Source organism: Pelodiscus sinensis, chromosome 13 (genome assembly GCF_052426305.1).
Source record: "Pelodiscus sinensis isolate ZL-2025 chromosome 13, ASM5242630v1, whole genome shotgun sequence".
Classification (NCBI taxonomy): Eukaryota; Metazoa; Chordata; order Testudines; family Trionychidae; genus Pelodiscus; species Pelodiscus sinensis.
Window position 1 is genome coordinate 27,838,105 of NC_143064.1, and position 19,569 is coordinate 27,857,673.

The window sequence follows — 19,569 nt, forward strand, 5'->3', positions numbered from 1 at the left end:
AATGTTTCAGAATAATGTATTTTTATTTTAAATAAGAAATGACTAATGAACATACTTGACAGATAATGAGCAAAGGTTTTTATGATATATTCAGAGCTGGGTAAAACATCAAATTAATGTGTTGAAAAGCCAGTGTGAACAGAAATTCTCCATGGCAAACTCAACTAAAATGTATTATAAGAACTCTTGATTAACAGTACAAATTGCTGAAAGTAAGACCACCTCAGAATTCAAATAAATGGGCTCTGAAATAGCAGTTGAAGATTTAAACAGCCGTTTTATCCTCCTGGGCAGAATGAATACAAGGCATAAATTGCTGTTTTAAAATATGCAAGTCCTTCAGTCATGAGAGTTTTTCAGGGTCCTCAATTCCTGTAGGAAAAAAATGTTTTTTTAGAAAACCTTTCTAGTGACTTTTATGGTTTTCAAATTTATACATTTTAAAATAGTAAAAGAAATATGCAAAAGCCCAATTTATTTTCCTTTGCAGGTGACAGTTAAATAATGTATATTGCTGTACAAAGAACTGATTGTATTTTTTTTATATAAAATCTTCAAAAAAATCTAGTATAGTTTATAAGGGTAATAAAACTTTGCATTGGGGACCATTACCAAATGTCATAAGCTAGCACATCCCTGAGGTTACTGTCCTCTGTATTCACAGAACACTTAATGCAGTCACTTGGAGCTGTGTGTATACTGCAGTCCCCAGTTTGAGTTCTGAATTCAAATTGAACACTGCAAATTGCTTGAATTGCCAGCCTTCTAAATGAAAAGACAAATGAGCCTGTGGCTGCTTTAAATTTCAGTGGGAGCCAAATTAGCCTCCATCAGCCCCGAGAAATGAAGCAACATGATGGTGGGCCCACAGTCCACACCCAGGTCCTATGCTGAAGCAGGACCCACAGATTGAGACCACCATGTGTGACAGGATGAAATTATCAACCTTAGCAGCTGGGGCAAAATGAGTTTTCCGCTATATGTTAGACCCTTGTAATAAGATTTGACCTACTGCATGCAGTCTGATATATTACTTCATAGGTTTTAACATCCCATGTACACATGACCTGACTCATTACTACAGAAGTAGTTATTAGCTCACCTTGTTCCTTCAGGTTACTGTGTACATCAAGCCCAGAGAAAAAAAATCAGAAGGCAGAGTAGCAATTCTAGTCCCTTCCAGTCTCAAAATGCAGGAAAGGTTCGGTCACCCTGTAAAACTTAGGACAAATCACATTAGCTCTTCCTGTTACAGGCATCTGAAGCAGACATCCCATCTCTGCCCAGAAACCCAACCTCCCAATACAGCTTACTGGAATAGGTATGTGGCCCTCCACAGGGTCAAATCTTGACAGTCAGACAAAGCCCACAGGGTCCTCCCTATTGCAGATTTAAGACCTCTCAGATTTTACATTAATGAGGCACATCGTAGGCAAACTTTGGTTAATTGGGTATAAGTGAATCACATGAGCATGACACTTGGCTAAGGAAATAGTCTTAAGGAACTGATTTCAAGAAACCCTTGCCTGAAAGGGTTAATATCAATTAATCTGCTAGAACAAAGAAGCTGCCACTTTGTGCAGGGTGAAAGAACCAGAGTTAGAACGATGCTAAGGTAATAGGTTAATATTTACATTGCACTTTATGTTTAACCCCCCATAAATACAAAGGCTAACTACTATGGAAAAAGGTATTGCTACACTTCTTTTCGCAAGAAGGCTGTAGCTAGACGCTGTAAATAGAGAAAAAAAGGCCTCAGAGAAAAACAATTCTGATATATGCCTGTTCTCAGTGTGAGCCAGAACTAATTTGAATGGTCCTCTGCAAGAGAAAGACCAATATAACGGTCCTAAGAAAACTGCGTAGGTCAAAGGGGTGCCTGGGACATGAAGCTGTAGAAATCTAAACAGCAGTCTAGCTGGAAAGGAAGGGTTAAGTAACCACAAGCTGACAGGGCTCAAGGTTCAGCACAAAAATCAGTCAGAGGAGACCTTTGAACTCAGGAATTCTTCCCATTTCAAGGAAGTTGAGGAGAAAGGGAAAGTACATTTTCCTCCATTACCATATATATAAATTCAGCCAGGAAATTGCAGTTGAACTGAAACAATGCTTAATGTTTTTGTTTCAAACAGATTTGTTTACAATAAGTGGCAATGATTAAAAAATGCTTCACTTAATTCCTTCACAGGAAATACTGTAAATTATTTGGAAATTTGCTCTAAAAAGCCCCCTACAATATTGAATTATGTGCTGTGTCAGAGAACCAACCTGAAACCTTTTGCCTGTGTGTCAGCACAGGGGACAGTTTTCAGGCACTTCTTGTTGTTTGTACAAGGGTGGGAATTGCTTGAGCATGCCACCTTCAGTGTTCATCTAGCCACATCAGAAACACCTGTCCAACTGATGGCTTCAAAGACAGATATTTAGATGTTAAAGTGGTACAAGATGTCCGTACATTTGCCCTTTGAGTTAAGGTTCTATGGCTACTCCAGTGTTTTTTGTTTATTTTGGAATTTGTTAGGTATCTTTTATCTAACCATGTATTTATACAAGGTCATTCATTTACTGTACAGAGAGCTAACATCTGCAATGTTTACCATTGCCCAGATAAACCTTGTTTTCCACTTTGAGTAGACAGTGTTTTCCACTGTCTAGACAATACAGCTTCCAGAACACAAAGCGGATATTCAGTTATATTAGAAACCTCAATTTAATCTAACATGTGAGTAATCAGTGATGGAATGTAAACAGTAAATTTAATCAATTAAAATAACTGATTTTGATTAGAAAGAACTAATATTTCCAATTTTTTTTGTTAAGCAAACTCATAAGCTGCCAATCTTGTAAAAATAAAAATGTCTAGATGACAAATAAAAATGTTTATTAAGAGAAGCTAAAAGCATCCCTCCATAAAAATGTATTATGTTAATATTAATCGCAAGAAACTATCTGGGCTTTTAACTCTGTAAAATTAAAATGAATAATGACTTGAATCTTATTAAGATTTAACTTTTGGGGTGTTGGGCTGGAATCACAATAAGATTTAGGTACAGAAGTGTCATTTCAGAACCCTGAATCTCAGACTCAGGGCCCATTGGGATTCACAAAACTCCTGCTCAGCTGCCCACAAAACTGGTATGTACCTAAACTCATTTTGTGCCTACATTTTTTCAGTAAAAGTTCCCTAGATGCTTAAGTCTCTGCCTCTGAGCGTAAGCACTGCTGCCCCACATCAGGCATCTGGAATCCTAAGCCCCAGAGTGATGCATGACTGAAGGAATAAAGGCACTTCTCCATGAAACTTGCCTGCCTGCTCAGACATTGCCCAGTGGATCTGCCCCTATCAGAGAGCTTGCAAAAAACAGCTTTGTGGGGAAGCTGGTTACAGCATCCATTTCAGATGTAGGAGCAGTGATTCCCCTTTTCTCTCAAGCAGCTTCTTGGAAAAGTGGCACATCAATAGGAGCCAAGAATTTAAATAAATAGAATGGTTTTTTTTTAATTAAATCCAAATCATACTAAATGGGCTCGTCTACACTGGCCCCTTTTCCGAAAGGGGCATGGTAATTTCAGAGATCATAATAGGGAAATCCGCGGGGGATTTAAATAAAAATGTCCGCCGCTTTTTTCCGGCTTTTAGAAAAGCCGGAAAAGAGCGTCTACACTGGCTCCGATCCTCCGGAAAAAGCGCCCTTTTCCGGAGGATCTTATTCCTACTTTGAAGTAACCCTCCTTTGAAGTAGGAATAAGATCCTCCGGAAAAGGGCGCTTTTTCCGGAGGATCGGAGCCAGTGTAGACGCTCTTTTCCGGCTTTTCTAAAAGCCGGAAAAAAGCGGCGGACATTTTTATTTAAATGCCGCGGGGGATATTTAAATCCCCCGCGGATTTCCCTATTACGATCTCTGAAATTACCATGCCCCTTTCGGAAAAGGGGCCAGTGTAGACGTAGCCAATATGTCCTTCACGTTCTCTATTTGGGGAATAAATCTAGCTTAATCTTAACAGAAGAAAGAAATTCCCAAAGTATCACTCATATTGTATTAGTGTAAATATGCTTTAAAATGTAGGAGGAAATCTGATGCTTTTAAAAGTAAGGGGCAATATCTTGAACATTATTTAAACATTTAACAATATGTACAGGCCTAGATTTTCAAAAAGACTGGTAATTTGGAACACCAGATTTTGAGACAATTTAAAGGAGCTTCATTTTCAGAAAAACCAGGCCTCTTGCAGCTGTCTTGTTGGGTACCACAATCATTAGCTACTTTTCAAAATATAGGCCACTATCTTAATTGAAACAGAGTAAATCAATCTTTTGGGCTAAAAGATATCAAGAAATATTTCTTGTAAAGGATCTTTGTCTCATTAGCATCCCTTTTCCGGAAAAGGGTGCCAATGTAGACACAGCCTAGATATATAGAGTAAATCAGACTAGATTGACTCTAAGGTTAGGAGCTAGGAGCTCTGTGATCTCTTCTCTATCACTGAGTTGTTGTGTGGCCTTGGAATTGTCATTTAGCAGAGTAAAGCTGAGAGAGAGAGAGAGTTAAGTGGCACTTTACCCATCTCATTAACTACTTTTGGGACTTAAATATTATTTAGAAAGTTCTTTGGGACTCTTGGAGAATGATACTATATAAGGATAAATCTGTTCTGCACAGCTATTTTGAAATAAGCTATTCCGGAATAGTTATTATGAAATAGCTTGTTTCAAAATAACACGTCTACACTGCAGGAAAGCCTCAAAATAAGTCCGAGGCAGGCTTTCCTGTTGTGGACGTGGTATCTCATTTTAGAGTTCCAGGAGGCACTGGGGAGGAATAACTTAAAATGTCCCTGGTGAGGGGCTATTTCAAAATAGCAGCAGTGGAACATCTACACACACCTTATTTCAAAATAGCTATTTTGAAATAGGTGTTATTCCTCATAGAATGCGGTTTACAGATTTCGGAATAAGCAGTCTGTTATTTTGAAATTATTTCTAAATAACAGAATGGCTGTGTAGACGCTCGCATTGTTATTTTGAAATAACACCAGATATCTCGAAATAACAGTCCAATGTAGATACACAGTAAGGTCAACATGTGTCCTTTTTTAGCACCCCCAAGGTGTTTATGTTTTCACATCTCTTTCTCTTCTTTCTTCACTGAGGGTATGTCTAACTATACCCCTCTGTTGGCAGAGGGATATAAATTAGACGTATCGAAAGTGCAAATGAAGCCGGGATTTAAATATCCTGCTCTTCATTTACATAATGGCAGCCACCACTTTTTTCCAAAATGGGGCTTTTCAAAAAAACACGGCAGTTTAGACAGGGAATTTTCAACAGAAATGCCCTGTTTTGAAAGATCCTGTACTCTTAAAAAAATGAGGAGTACGGGATCTTTCTAAACAAGGCATTTCTGTCAAAAATGCACCATCTAAACTGCTAGGCTGTGTCTACACTGGCCACTTATTCCGGAAAATCAGCCGCTTTTCCGGAATAACTTGCCAGCTGTCTACACTGGCCCCTTGAATTTCCGGAAAAGCACTGACTTCCTACTGTAACCAGTGCTTTTCCGGAAAAACTATGCTGCTCCCATTCGGGCAAAAGTCCTTTTCCGGAAAACTGTTCCGGAAAAGGGCCAGTGTAGACAGCACAGATTTCTTTTCCGCAAAAAAGCCCCGATCGCGAAAATGACGATCGTGGCTTTTTTGTGGAAAAGCGCATCTACATTGGCACGGACGCTTTTCCGGAAAATGTGCTTTTCCGGAAAAGCATCCTACCAATGTAGACGCACTTTTTCCGGAAATACTTATAATGGAAAACTGTTCTGTTTTAAGCATTTCCGGAAAATCATGCCAGTGTAGACGTAGCCCCAGGGTTTTTCTGAAAAGCCTCGCTTGGAAAAAAAGCGGTGGTGGCCATTATGCAAATGAAGCGCAGGATATTTAAATCCTGGCTTCATTTGCACTTTTGATATGTCTAATTTACATCCCTCTGCCAACAGAGGGGTGTAGTTTAGACACGACCTAACTCACAATTGCAGTTTCTCACTTGGAGGGGTCCAGTTTACTAACATTATACTAGTGCCATGACTCCCACATTGAAATACATCAAGGTTGCAATTTTGTCATCTGATAGAATTATAGGACCAGAAGGGACCTCAAGAGGTAATTTAGTCTAGTCTCCAGCATTCCCAGCAGGACTACGTATTGTCTAGAGTAGACCATTCCTGACAGATGTTTGCCAAACCTCTTCTTAAAAACCTCCAGTGATGGAGATTCCACAGCCTCCCTAGGCAATTTATTCCAGTGCTTAACCACCCTGGCCATGTCTACACTAGGAAACTATTTCAAAATAACTAATATAGATTTAATAACTCCCAATATAACAAAATAAAAATAGTGTGTCCAAACTATGGGGAAGCCTTGAAATTCATCTGAGGCAGGCTCCGTTATTGTGGATGAGCTACCTCAACTTATAGCCCCAGGAAGCACTGGGGACTAATTACTTCAGTTTAGTCTGGGGAGTAGTTATTTCGAAATAGCAGCAGTGGAGCATCCACACTACCATTATTTCAAATGAACAATAGTAAAATAAGCGTTATTCCCTAAGGAAAGCAGGAGTACAGATTTCTAAATAACCAGCCCATTATTTCAAAATAATGATCTTAGTGATATGGACACTCCACTTGTTTTGAAATAAGGGGGGTTAGGTTGAAATAGCTCCCTAGTGTAATGCCCAACCTAAACCTCCCTTTCTGCAATTTAAACCAATTGCTTCTTGTACTATACTTAGAGGTTAAGAAGAACAATTCTTCTCCCTCCTCCCTTTAACAACCTTTTATGTACTTGAAAATGGTTCTCCTGTCCCCTCTCACGCTTCGCTTTTCTATACAAAACAAACTCCGTTTATATTTTCAATCTTCCCTCATAGGTCATGTTTTTGAGATCTTTAATCAGTTTTGTTGTACTTCTCTGGACTTTCTCCAGTTTGTTCACATCTTTCCTGAAATGTGGCACCCAGAACAGGACACAGTACTCCAGTTGAGGCCTAATCAGTGCAGAATAGAGCAGAACTACTTCTTGTGTCATGCTTACAACAATCCTGGAAGAAGAGAATGAGTTATTTTGTGTATGCAGACATCCCATATGTGCTGGTTCGTGGCTGAATACATTGGTAACCTGGGACTTATGGAGAGGACTGCTGTTTCTTAACTTTCTGAAGTCCAGGAGCACAGATTGGGAATTAAAGTACTATATTAAAAAAAGAAGTTTTGGTGAATTGTTTGAATCCAGACTGACCTTGTAATCTGTTTATGGCCTTTTGTAGGATTCCGTAACCTGCACGTGGATGACCAAATGGCACTAATTCAGTATTCCTGGATGGGTCTAATGATTTTTGCCATGGGATGGAGATCTTTCACCAATGTTAACTCCAGAATGCTTTACTTTGCTCCCGACTTGGTCTTTAATGAGTAAGTGTTAAATAGCAATAATTTGATATTGTTCATGTTGAAAATGTTGTAATAGAGAATAAAAGAAGGACAAATATCTAATGTGCTGTCTACAAGCATAGGTCAGATAACCTCACTCCGAGCATGGCTCACAACATTTCAAAATTCAAGAATGTTGCTGGTTTTCTGTGTATTAGTCTGCCAAAGGCTGAAGGGGGGCTCCAGAGCCTCTTCTGTCCTTCATCACCAGGCCTGGAGTTTGCATTCAGATAGCTTCCTCATTCAGAAAAAGGTGGTGCTGCCTCTAGGGTGTGTCTAGACTACAGGGTTTTTTCGAAAAAACTTCCCCTACGTCTAGACTGCTGCTGCGTTTTTTCGAAAGTACATCAGTTTTTTCAACGGCGGAAAGCCTCGTTTTATGAGGAATAATGCCTTTTTTCAAAAGTGCTCTTTCGAAAAAAGGCGCTATGTAATGCAAAGTGTGCTTTTTTGAAAGAGAGCATCCAGACTGCCTAGCTAGCTTTTTCGAAAGTACTGGTTGTAGTCTAAACGCCCTTTTTCGAAAGAGGCTTGCAGTCTAGACGTAGCCTAAGAGATCGATCCCTGAGATCCTGCTGTGCTTCAGAGAGCCAGTGTGGCTCGACTTTTGCTGCTGGGCGGGTCAGGAGACATTGCTATGGCATGATCAGAGATGTAGCATGACTTAAAATGCAGAGAGAGGCAGGAGATGCTCTGGCAGTGTTCAGACTCCAGTTGCTCTTTCGCAGACATTCTCACTACTGCTATAAATTAATGAACCAGACTAAAAATAGCAGCTTTTTTATGACACCTTTCTGTTTTGCCCATCAGCCAGACCGTACTATTCTTACGAGGCTTTTCAAAGGGTGGTTGAGAGAGCGCTGTACCACAAGGTTCATTCTGAAACCACCTACTCTCTCCTTTGCCTGTCTGAATGTCGTCTTCTTTGTCTGAGTTCTTACACTACCCTCTCTGCCAGTGTGTCCAAGCGCCTCATTCAGTACATAGTCAAAACACTTGCCTTCAGCTGATTTGCCTTCCTTGAAAAGGGGTCTCTATTAAATCAAGAGTTCGATGAGTTTCTCCTTCAGGCCTGTTGCCTTCTCAGACCCACAGCACAGTTTTATAAAGGAAGATATAATGAACTTGTTAACTGGCTTTACTGACAGTATGATAATCCCTGCAGAGTCAATAGCAACAGAAGTACTTGCACAAAGCACCCTACAAAGTGCAAGATACTTCAATAAAGGGGAGCTTTGCATAGCTGACAGTGAACAGATTATTGTGGCAAATGGCCTAGATGAGTAATGACTTGTCCTGGTAACATACTAGGGATTAGTATGCCAAGTCATAAATCAGCTGTATACATGTTCTGGGGCGTGAAATGGGACAACTGCAAGTATTTTTATAACATGAGGCATCTGTGACCTTTTCCACACAGAACTACCCTATTCCCTTTCATGTTGTTTGGAAACCCCTGAACACCAAATCCAGCACTCCAGCCAAGTGAGGCTCCAATGTCCTGTGATGTCAGGGACCCCAGTCCCAGCATCTGGTCCCTCTTTATCAAGTCCCCAAAAAGAGGAGGGTTGGTGACCTGGCTCATTGCCCTTGTTTTATTGCAACCTGAGGAGGCTGGAAATATCTCAGTATTGATGCCGAATTAGGCAGGGCTCAGTCTTAATCTCCAGACAATTCCTTCCCTTCTTCCTTCTGATACTTTATTATTTTGTCTCCCTTTTTTTCTCCCTCTTACCTTCCTTTCTCATTTTTGCAGCCCTTGCTCTCATGACTAATAACAGTAACCATTAGGCATGCTTGAATGATATGCCTGACTGCTCCCCCATCTCCACAATACACTGGTGCTGTCTCCAGCACCTGACTACTGAGTCTTGGGGGTGTTGTAGGGTTGGTATCAGTCTCTTAACTTCAGCTGGTGTTCTGGATCCCTCCTCACTCGCTTCTTCAGCTGCTGCTGATCTCTTCAGCTGCTCGTGCATTGATGTATGTTCCAGAAGCCCCTGATTTTCAGGTTCAAACTGCTGTATTAGAAGCTCAGGCCTCTCTGTGTCATAGATCATTTGCAGCTGATTCACCTCTGTGTTTATACAGTGAAGAAATCCATGGAAAATGTAGACAATGGTCAAAAGAGTATGGGGTAGCATGGGGGGGGAGGATTAGGAGGGAATTAGAGACTTGACAAGAAAATCTGCTTCCTGTCAAGGAAGCAACAGCAGAACTATTGCTTTGTTACTTTACCAGCATGGAATGATGGCAACGGACTATCGGAAATTCCTGCCATGTTACTGTCTGATTGCTCCTCCGCTAAATTACGTAAAAAAAATAATTATGAGGATTTTGACGTTCCCCTACTGTCATCACTGAGACCACAGACATAAAGACTGAGCACTGTGCTCCACACAAATCCTGATTCTTCCTCCATGCACTCACACAAGGACACATGCCCCTTGTGGTTTGTTCAATACGGTACATTGTTGCCCTAATTTTTCTGCAAGTGAGAAGCTCAGGTGATCCTTATTATCCCACATGATCCTCCATTCCCCATCAAGCAGATGCAACAGGGTGTTTTGGAAAACTTTCCTAAATTAAGTCATGCTGCTGTTGAGATCCCACAAAAGATAGAAACTTGATAGAATATGCTTCGGGTAAATGCAAAGGTGTTGAGTCTTTGGGTAATTTTTCAGTCAGCCTGCATTTCAGACCAGCAATGCTTTAATCTTCTCACCAATGCATCTTGCCAGGTACCGAATGCACAAATCCAGAATGTACAGCCAGTGTGTGAGGATGCGACATCTTTCCCAAGAGTTCGGGTGGCTTCAGATCACTCCCCAGGAGTTTCTCTGCATGAAGGCTCTACTCCTCTTCAGTATTAGTGAGTGGCAGCCATCCTTCTCTGAGCAGACTAATTGCTGATATGTCTTGTGTGACCCTGTATGTAGTTTCCTCCCCCCATTGTGCTGAGAGGCAGAGAGTTGACTTTAGGAATAAAAATGAGATGCCGTGGTGGAACTACCTTTGTGTTGTAATAATCACAGCCCCAAACAAAGGCTGCATTTGTTGAGGTGCAATCCCCCTTCCTCACTTCTCAACCCTAGACATCGAGTCTCAATCATTCACAGGGGAAGTGAAGATGAGAGGAATGTCTGGGGATGTGTGAGGGAGGCAAGGGGAGGTTCAGTCTTCCTGTTCCTTTTGTTTTCTTTTCTCTCCACATTATGATTGTTTCTTCTCCCTGTTCCTATGCCAGTTCCGGTGGATGGCCTGAAGAATCAGAAGTTCTTTGATGAACTTCGAATGAATTACATAAAGGAACTTGATCGTATCATCTCTTGCAAGAGAAAGAATCCCACATCCTGCTCTCGGCGCTTCTACCAGCTCACCAAGCTCTTGGACACTGTGCAGCCTGTAAGAGGGGATTGAATGGTCAGAAATCTGAAAACAATAATAACTTGAGCTGAGGTCTAGCAGTCTCAGTTAGGATTCTGAGATTTTTAGGTGGTGGGACAGGAATCTTGCAGATCCAAACAAGAAATGTAAGGAGTATAAGGACTCAGCTTCATAAGTTGTGGCTGAAATGTCAAAAAGGAGGATTTTGACCTGGTGTTATTTCTTTAATTCTTCTCTCTTTTACTGGCATTTCTGTAGGTGAGAGCTCAGAGGCAGACAAACTCTTGACACAGATCCTGCTCCCATGCCAGTGTCACTGATAATAAAGAAAAAGGGAGAAAAACTTTCAGGAAACAATATGATCTAAGACACCAGTACCCACAAACCTGTCAGTTGTCTGAGATAATTAAACCAGATTAGCAGTTATCTAGCCTCAGCAGTTTCAGTCTTGAAGGTATTTCTGGCAGTAAGTAAAGGGAAATACAATGGAATACTGTAGAAAGACTAAAATAAGTGTATGTATTTATTCTGCAGTCAGCACTTGGTTAACAGTTCTGTTGGTGATAGACAAGGAAGTATAGAATCCATCCACTTCCACACAGCTGTATCTCTGTAGGGAAATGATAAGAGAAACTAGATTTTACTCAACAAATCCAGCAGACATGACTTTGCACATACACAAGGCGCTGGTCTCAGTTTGAATAAGCTGCCATTTTTACAGTCACTTAAACAGAGCAGAACCACAGTCTGGTGCCTGCTGAACTAAGAACAGGAGTCCCATAGCACTGGATTGCTCACTTGCTCTTTCTCAGGATCAATAATTGGCAGGTATTGGCTGTTCCCACATGCAGAAGAGTTTGTAGCTTCCGAGCAACAGAAACTATTGAGTCTTATTGCACAGCTGCCAATCCTGTAACATAGTACTTGCTGATATTTCCTGTATAGTCACCGCAATGTTAGCAGGATAAACAATATCATTCGTTTAACCTTCCTACTTTCTCTCTGTTTCTTAGATTGCCAGGGAGCTGCACCAATTTACGTTTGACCTTTTAATTAAATCACACATGGTCAGCGTGGACTTCCCCGAAATGATGGCTGAGATCATCTCCGTCCAGGTTCCCAAGATCTTGTCTGGGAAAGTCAAACCCATCTACTTCCACATGCAGTGATGTCGCAGAGGCAATCTCCTTTCCCCGCCACTCCCTTCCAGCCATCTCCTGCCTGTTTTCTCTGCACTACTGTACTGCAGTGCCTTGGGGCGTCTCCTCTAAAGATGCGGTATACTGTGATGATGCACAGTGCCAAACTGCAACCTGCTGGGACTTCTTTGATTTCCAATTTTTCTGGGGTATTTCTGAACTGAACTACCCGCCACGGCTTCTGCCTATGTCTGGATGGCTCTGCACTTCTATAAACATTGTGGCATGGTGACTTTGTGGGTCTTGTTTATACCCTTTTGCTTGTGTATTTTCCACAGTGACTTTTGATAGCCCAGTGCCACAGGAAGTTTCAGCTTGGGAGAAATTCCGCCATTTGTTTGCTCTTTAAAACAAAACAAGAAGTAGGTTAAACATGCAAGTTGGGAATGTGGGTTATTTTTCTGACTAACCTGAGGTATTTTCCTTTTTATTTGCATCATGTCTTCAAGAGGCATGTGAATTAAAAATGGTGAGACAGGAAAGGGACAGAGAAACAGACCACTTCAAAATCAGACAGTACATTTGTGGGGAAAATCCTTGTTATCATCTACTCTGGTCATGTACGTAGACCCCTATACCACAACAGTTTGCTCATACATGTAGACCCATATATCATACCATGCTGACCCTTATGCCAGACTGCATTGAGCATGCACCCAGGCCCATACACTCTCGTCCTTTCAGCATCTAAAAGCAGCATTACGTATTTACTCACCAAAGAAATACCCAGTTCACAATAATCTTTGGCGTGTTGTCATGTCAGTAAAAAGCATTGATGAAGATTATGACTTTTGGAAAATGAAGACTACAGAGGGCTAACTTCCATCTAGGGTATTTTTCCTGTGGACTGTGAGTCAAATTGGATCTAAGTCTGTCCAAAGACTGGGCAGACCTCTAGTGATCACATTCCAATTTCGAACATTTTTTTTCCTCCACACCAGCAAAGAAATTACCCTCTGGAAACCACTTGTGCAGTATGAGTGCCTGAAGTCTCCTCTCATCTCTGCCTCTAGCCTGCACCCTTTGGATAGCTGAAGTCTCCACTTGTCTCATCCCATCATCTGTTCAGCTCACCATGGGTGCCTGCAGGTCTAGATTTTCCAGTGGTGTTTTCATTTGCCCTTTATCCAGCAATTTTGCAGTCTTTCAGAAGCCAACACTGAAAAGAATCCCAGAAGCAAAGCAGAGGGAACTTTGGCTCTTCGGACTCTATGAGGCATAGTGACTTTGGGATTATTCTGCATCTTTTGCATTCTTTTGGAAACAGTTGTATATGACCTGAGATCAGAGGCGATGTATGTGGGGGAGCATGCAAGGTCATGTGCCCCCCGTCTCCTGATTTGTTGCTTGACTGTTCCCAGGGAATGAGCATGCTGTCTTACTTGGGGGTGCCCATAGCTTCCCTTAATGTTAGTAATTGATGTCCACCAAGGAAAAAAAACAAGCCCTCTCAATGTCACTAAAATCCCTATATTGTAAAATCAGCACCCAAGCAAAGCCCAGACCCAAGCCCCATGGAGATGACATCAGGCTGTGTCATCAGACTGCAGCCTGACTACTGAGATGCCGGCTGGAGAACACTGCCTAACATGCACACACACTGTCATTAAAACAAGAACAATCAGAGGTTTGTCATTTTCACTTACTGGCAGCTTTCAGGGTCAGGAGTACAGTAATTACTTGCTTAACACGTGCCTGCTTAACACGTTTTCGCAATAGCATGATTTTTTTTTAGGGAACGTTTTTCAAATAACATGACTGACCCTGAAATAACACGAAAATAATCAAGTGGCAGACTACTTCATGCAGCAGCATAAGTTGGTGAAAACAGTGGTAATACACATGAGCGGATGAATACACGTGGTCACAGCGCTCCTCCGCTCACTCACGTTTATCTTTGTGTTCTGACAAACTGCAGTGACTTGAGTTGCTAGATATCTTGTGTTGCTCGATATCTAATGTTGACGACCCAGGACCAACAAAAAATTGACTTTGCCACCACCACCTGAAATGCAACCCCCACCTTTTCCATTATTTTTAATAGGAAAATTGACCCCGCATAGCACATTTTCGCTTAGCACGAACATGTTCAGAAACGCATCTATAGTGTTAAATGAGGAATTACTGTATTTCCAAGAGGAATGTGTGTTTCTTCAAATCAGGTTAAAGTTGGCTTGAAATCATCCCCCTGGAGTTCCTAAGGACACATTGGCCCACCTAGGAATTTTATTCAGATTTGGGGAAGGGGTGGGTACTATACATGCAGAAATCTGACCCTGTGTCTCCTGGTGGTTCTGTGCTCACTCCTGAGACCTTCCCCTCATATCGTGAGCTCAACAGAGCAACAAGAGCCATGTTGACAGGACTGGCTGGTGAACCAGGTTTTGAAGAGGAAGATATGAGTATCTTGCATAATAGGGCATCCCACTATCCCCCAGAAGATTAAATTTGCCATATGCCTCCTTTATACACTAGGGCTGTGTCTACATTGGCCCCTATTCCGTAATAGGGATGCAAATGTAGCACTTTGGAATAGGCAAATCCGCGGGGGATTTAAATATCCCCCCCGGCATTTGCATTAACATGGCTGCCGCTTTTTTCCGGCTTGTAGATAAGCCAGAGAAAAGCGCCAGCCTGGACGCGATCCTCCGGAAAATAAGCTCTTTTCCGGTGGATCTCTTATTCCTACTTTCCGGAGGATCCTATTTTCCGGAGGATCGCGTCAGGCTGGCGCTTTTCTCCGGCTTATCTACAAGCCAGAAAAAAGCGGCAGCCATGTTAATGCAAATGCCGCGGGGGATATTTAAATCCCCCGCGGATTTGCCTATTCCAAAGTGCTACATTTGCATCCCTATTACGGAATAGGGGCCAATGTAGACACAGCCATCGATAATCAGAGGTTTCAGCCTGTGGATCCTTACCAGTTTACTCTCCTCAAGTATGTGAGGCTTTTCCAGCCTAACACCCTTAATCTCCCCCCAACTCTTCCTCCCCCAGGCAAAAGAAGTGTGGCATTTCTGCTGCTATTGGGTGCCTTTCATGAGTTGGGGACCACCATCAGCCTTAGAGTGAAACAGAAGTAGCTTCCCAAGCTTTGTGATGACATACTCGGGCTTCTGTGCAGAGTGCTTCTCAGTGCAGAAAGTGATCACACAATTTCCCTAAGGGGTTGCATTTTTTCAGAAAAATACCTTTTCAGCAGTTGTGAGTGAGTTTTCCTCCCCTGCAGCTCTGATGGCTCTGATCACAGCGTTCCTATGTTCCTCCTTGTGAGGGCTAGAATAAGCTCTTTTTATATCAGCCAGTTGTTATTCTGGTATTATGAATATCTTTTTTTTCCTCTTTGAAGGCTTATAAAATATTGACATTTTGGTGTGATTATAACCAGCTGGTGTAAGGCTCCACTGACTTTGAAAATATACCAGGTAAAAGATCAGCTTATACCAAAGCCTGCTTCTTTGCACTGTGGTTTTTCAGTTAGTTAGCGGATGAATACAATGACAGGCTGGTTTGGCACAGCACAGCTCACTCCACAATGAAAGGGGAGGCTATCTTGAGTATGCAGGAATGCATGTATTTCACATTTGTTCAAGTACATGCAAGGATTTCACCTTTGTATACTCATGGAGCTGGGTTATTTGGTACCCTTCTAGAATGTCAATGAAAGACTGGTCAGAGATCTACAGTAAATGTACTGCTTGCCTACCCACACCCCCATTTGATGGACAGAACCACATACTGAACAAGGGGGGGTGAGAGAGTGAGGATGCTGTCTGTGCCAGGCACTATACGCACAAGTTGCAAACATTTTTGTAGATGATACAAAGTGTAAATCCTTTAGGAAAGGGGCATGTGACTCACTGGAAGTATGATCCACCCAGCCAATATTGTACATTACAACTAAGTTACCTTTACTGACCTTCCCCGGTAGTTTCTGTGCGGTATCAGCTGTAATGGGAAGTTAGATTTTTTGCTTGGAAGCTATTCAATATCACTTTTTGTTTAATTCAAAATCTGGCTTTGTTCAGCATTGTTAGAGGAATAACTGAAGGATCCATTCACAATAACTAGGATCAGTGACACATCTGTTGGCATGTGTATTCACTGTGGGGTTTAAATACTTTCTTCTTCAGTTTACTTCCAGTGGCTACTGCAAAATGGAAAAAGGCTTGAGAAATGCCAAAGCGCTGATTTGACATGTTCCTCTGTACTTTTTATGTTATTTTGCATTTTTATTTCTACTTGTGCTTAAATAAAACAAAGAGAACCCCACAACCCATATGATAATGTAGATATTGTCTTTAATAATACTACAGTTTGCTCAGCTTATGTGTTTATGTTGCTTCAGGGCTCATTAAGCCGTTTGGCAATGCTTTCCAGAATACAAGTGTAAATAGCTTGCAAGTACCCCTCCAATTATACAGGATTATTCTTCTCTCATATACAAGAATTCATTTTCTCCTGGAGTCATGGGCATAAGGAGGAAGAATTCGTAATGTGGCAAGGAGCCAGAACTACACCCTTCTGCATATTTCTAAAGAGCTACATGGAGTGAGAGTAAAACCCATGTAATCTGCAGTATGGTTGGTAAGAAAAAAAATAGTGGGGTGATCAGTGTTCAATATTGGCCTAAGTTTTACTACTGACTTCAAAAGGAACAAGAGTTAGGCCAGTGCTGAAGTGCATTTGAAAACTCCACCCGCTGGCTGTGTCTAGACTGGCAAGTTTTTCCGCAAAAGAAGCTGCTTTTGCGGAAAAACTTGCCAGCTGTCTACACTGGCCGCTTGAATTTCCGCAAGAACACTGACTTCCTACTGTCTGAAATCAGTGCTTCTTGCGGAAATACTATGTTGCTCCCGTTCAGGCAAAAGTCCTTTTTTGCAAAAGGGCCAGAGTAGACAGCTCAGATTTGTTTTCCGCAAAAAAGCCCCGATCGCGAAAATGGCGATCAGGGCTCTTTTGCAGAAAAGAGCGTCTAGATTGGCACGGACGCTTTTCCACAAAAAATGCTTTTGCGGAAAAGCGTTCATGCCAATCTAGACGCTCTTTTCCGCAAATGCTTTTAACGGAAAACTTTGATTTCTCCCTTCATGTTCAAAACTAAAAAGAACAAGTGATATATCCTTTTATATTACCAAAGATGTCTATATATAGTAATGATTTAAACAACAATTTTTGTGAGGTTCACACTGAGACAGATTAAATCTCCTTCAGAAAATGGCTCCTTAAGGCTACATCTACACTGCAGGCTTTTTGCACAAGAAGCTTTTGGCGGAAGAGATCTTCCGCAAAAACTTCTTGTGCAAAAGTGCGTCCACACTACAAAAGCACATTGCAAAAGCGCATCCACACTACAAAATGCGCATCGCAAAATAATGCATGGATGTTCTTGCACAAGAAAGCTCTGATGGCCATTAATAGAATGGCCATCAGAGCACCTGTGCTTTTTCTGCTAGGTTCTTTTTGCGCAAAAAAACTCTGTTGAGCATCCACACACACCTTTTTGTGCAAGAATTCTTGGGCAAAGAGGAGTTATTCCTCACAGAAAGAGGTATACCTTCACCGCAAAAAGCCCTCTGTTCTGCCAATCTACTGTAAATTTTCTTGCACAAAAACACACTTGAGGTGTGGATGCTCCGTGGGTTTTTGTGCAAAACCGCCGTTTTTGTGCAAAAACCCTGTAGTGTAGTCATAGCCTAAGTGTCTGTTTGTGTTAGTAGAAGCTTTCTTTTAATTTTTTTTTCTGGTACTAGTGACCAGGTTTTTGAAAGGTCCATCCTTGTGTTGTTCAAATAGAATATATGCTGTATTCCAGTGCCAGTATTGGTCTGAGAAGCTGTATATTTCAGAGATATTTGCACTGGAAGGACAGCAGAGAGAAACCAGGTTGCTCTCCTTTTGACAGCAAAACACTTTTCTTCAATCTGAGGCAAAGAACTGTAGCATGCTGGAAACTGGTATGTGTTTCATCACCATGTTTCAAGGTAGATCTCTAGAGCAAGAGAAATTTATGCCTAGATCTGTTCATACCTCTGCACCGTCACATTTTGGTTCCACTTAAGAACTGATATTGCATGGGGGAAGCAAATTGGTAATTGAGTTTATGTAGGAACTGTGTTAGGGTTGACCAAATGCTTTTGCCCAGGAAGCAGCAACCTTGACACTCCATCTGCAGACAGGTACTTCAGGTAGAATAATGAGGCCGGTTCACTAGATTTGTTTTTACATTCTGTGATTCAAAGGTGATAGCTAGGTTTTGGGCATCTGAGGCAAATAATCCATGCAGCTCTTAGCCCAGTCACAGCATGGCCCATATACTGCTTTTGTTAACTCTTTATTGTCCTTGCAAGGTTTGTGATTATGTAAAATGTATAATTGTCTTTAATTACATATGCAGAATTGTGGCTTTCTTTCAGACAGTCAACTTTATAAAAAAATGGTATAGTGCCCCAAACTGATAGCTGCTAAGACCCAACTTCTGTTCATGTGGAAACCAAGTGGGAGTTTTGTGTTTAAGCTGAGCCAGGATTGGGCCCTAAATGCATTATTAAGGAAAACTAAGACATGCAATATTAATTTTCATTGCAGCTTAATATTTACTGACACCCTGATACTTCATTCCACCAAGATATGGCTGAAAATGCCTCCCCAACAGGGGCTGTTGAGTAAGAAATTACCATGCTAGTGTGGACTTCATTTATTTTTGCTTGTAACGAACCAGAAAGAAGCATTTTTGCTACTAAGGGAAAAAACAACCAACTGACCCTAGTACAAGGGAAAATAAAAACAGAAACATTAATTTTGCTTATGACTTCTTTAGTCCATGCTCAAGTTCAGTGTGGGGCACCCAGCCGATACTAGAGCAGGACAAACTTCATGCAGTAGCATTCAGCTCTTTTTTTGTAACCTTGGAATCTATTGTTGCTCTGAATTTAATAAAAGTCAAAACCTTGTTTGTTGGAAAATTAGTGTTTGTCATTTGTTTATTTCAGACATGAGTTTGGAAAATGTCATCCAGTGTTAAAAATATTTGTTATTAGGCTTGCCAAAATAAAACAAATAAATGAATAATTGCCCCGTTTTCCAGTGTCAAAGTTGTATGCTTAGGTTATTCATAACAAAAGCTGACTGGAAAATTGCCAAATAGTCCCTTATCTTGATTATTAATTCATTTATACATGAACTAATCTTTTCAGCTCAGCCTCTGGATGTTTTAAAATTGGCTTTTATTTTATTAATATATTTATTGAAGTCAGTGTCCTTATTTTCTGGTTCTGTCGTGGTTTATTTACCAGGAACTGTAAAGCCAGTCTGCTCTGACTTCATTATAAAATTGACAACTCGACCTGTGATTGCCAAGTAATACAAAACAGTCTGTTTATCAGCCCATTTTTCCATTCACAGAGCAGACAGCCATTTTGCTATGGTTTAGTCTTAAACTGGCCAGACTAAAGTGCTCAAGAACAAAACCACCCATTTTTAAACAAGTAACCACACGTTTAAT

General features: G+C 41.2%; 1 protein-coding gene across 1 annotated transcript in view; it reads left to right on the plus strand.

Moving 5' to 3' along the window:
• Positions 1 to 19,033, plus strand: part of AR (androgen receptor) — a 139,748-nt gene extending 120,715 nt beyond the window's left edge. Inside the window, exons 5-8 of the mRNA XM_006125241.5 lie at positions 7,317 to 7,461; positions 10,221 to 10,351; positions 10,727 to 10,884; positions 11,880 to 19,033. Coding sequence (XP_006125303.2) covers positions 7,317 to 7,461; positions 10,221 to 10,351; positions 10,727 to 10,884; positions 11,880 to 12,035 — 590 coding nt within the window. The 3' untranslated portion in view covers positions 12,036 to 19,033. The remainder of the gene's footprint in view (positions 1 to 7,316; positions 7,462 to 10,220; positions 10,352 to 10,726; positions 10,885 to 11,879) is intronic.
• Positions 19,034 to 19,569: the final 536 nt, after the last annotated feature.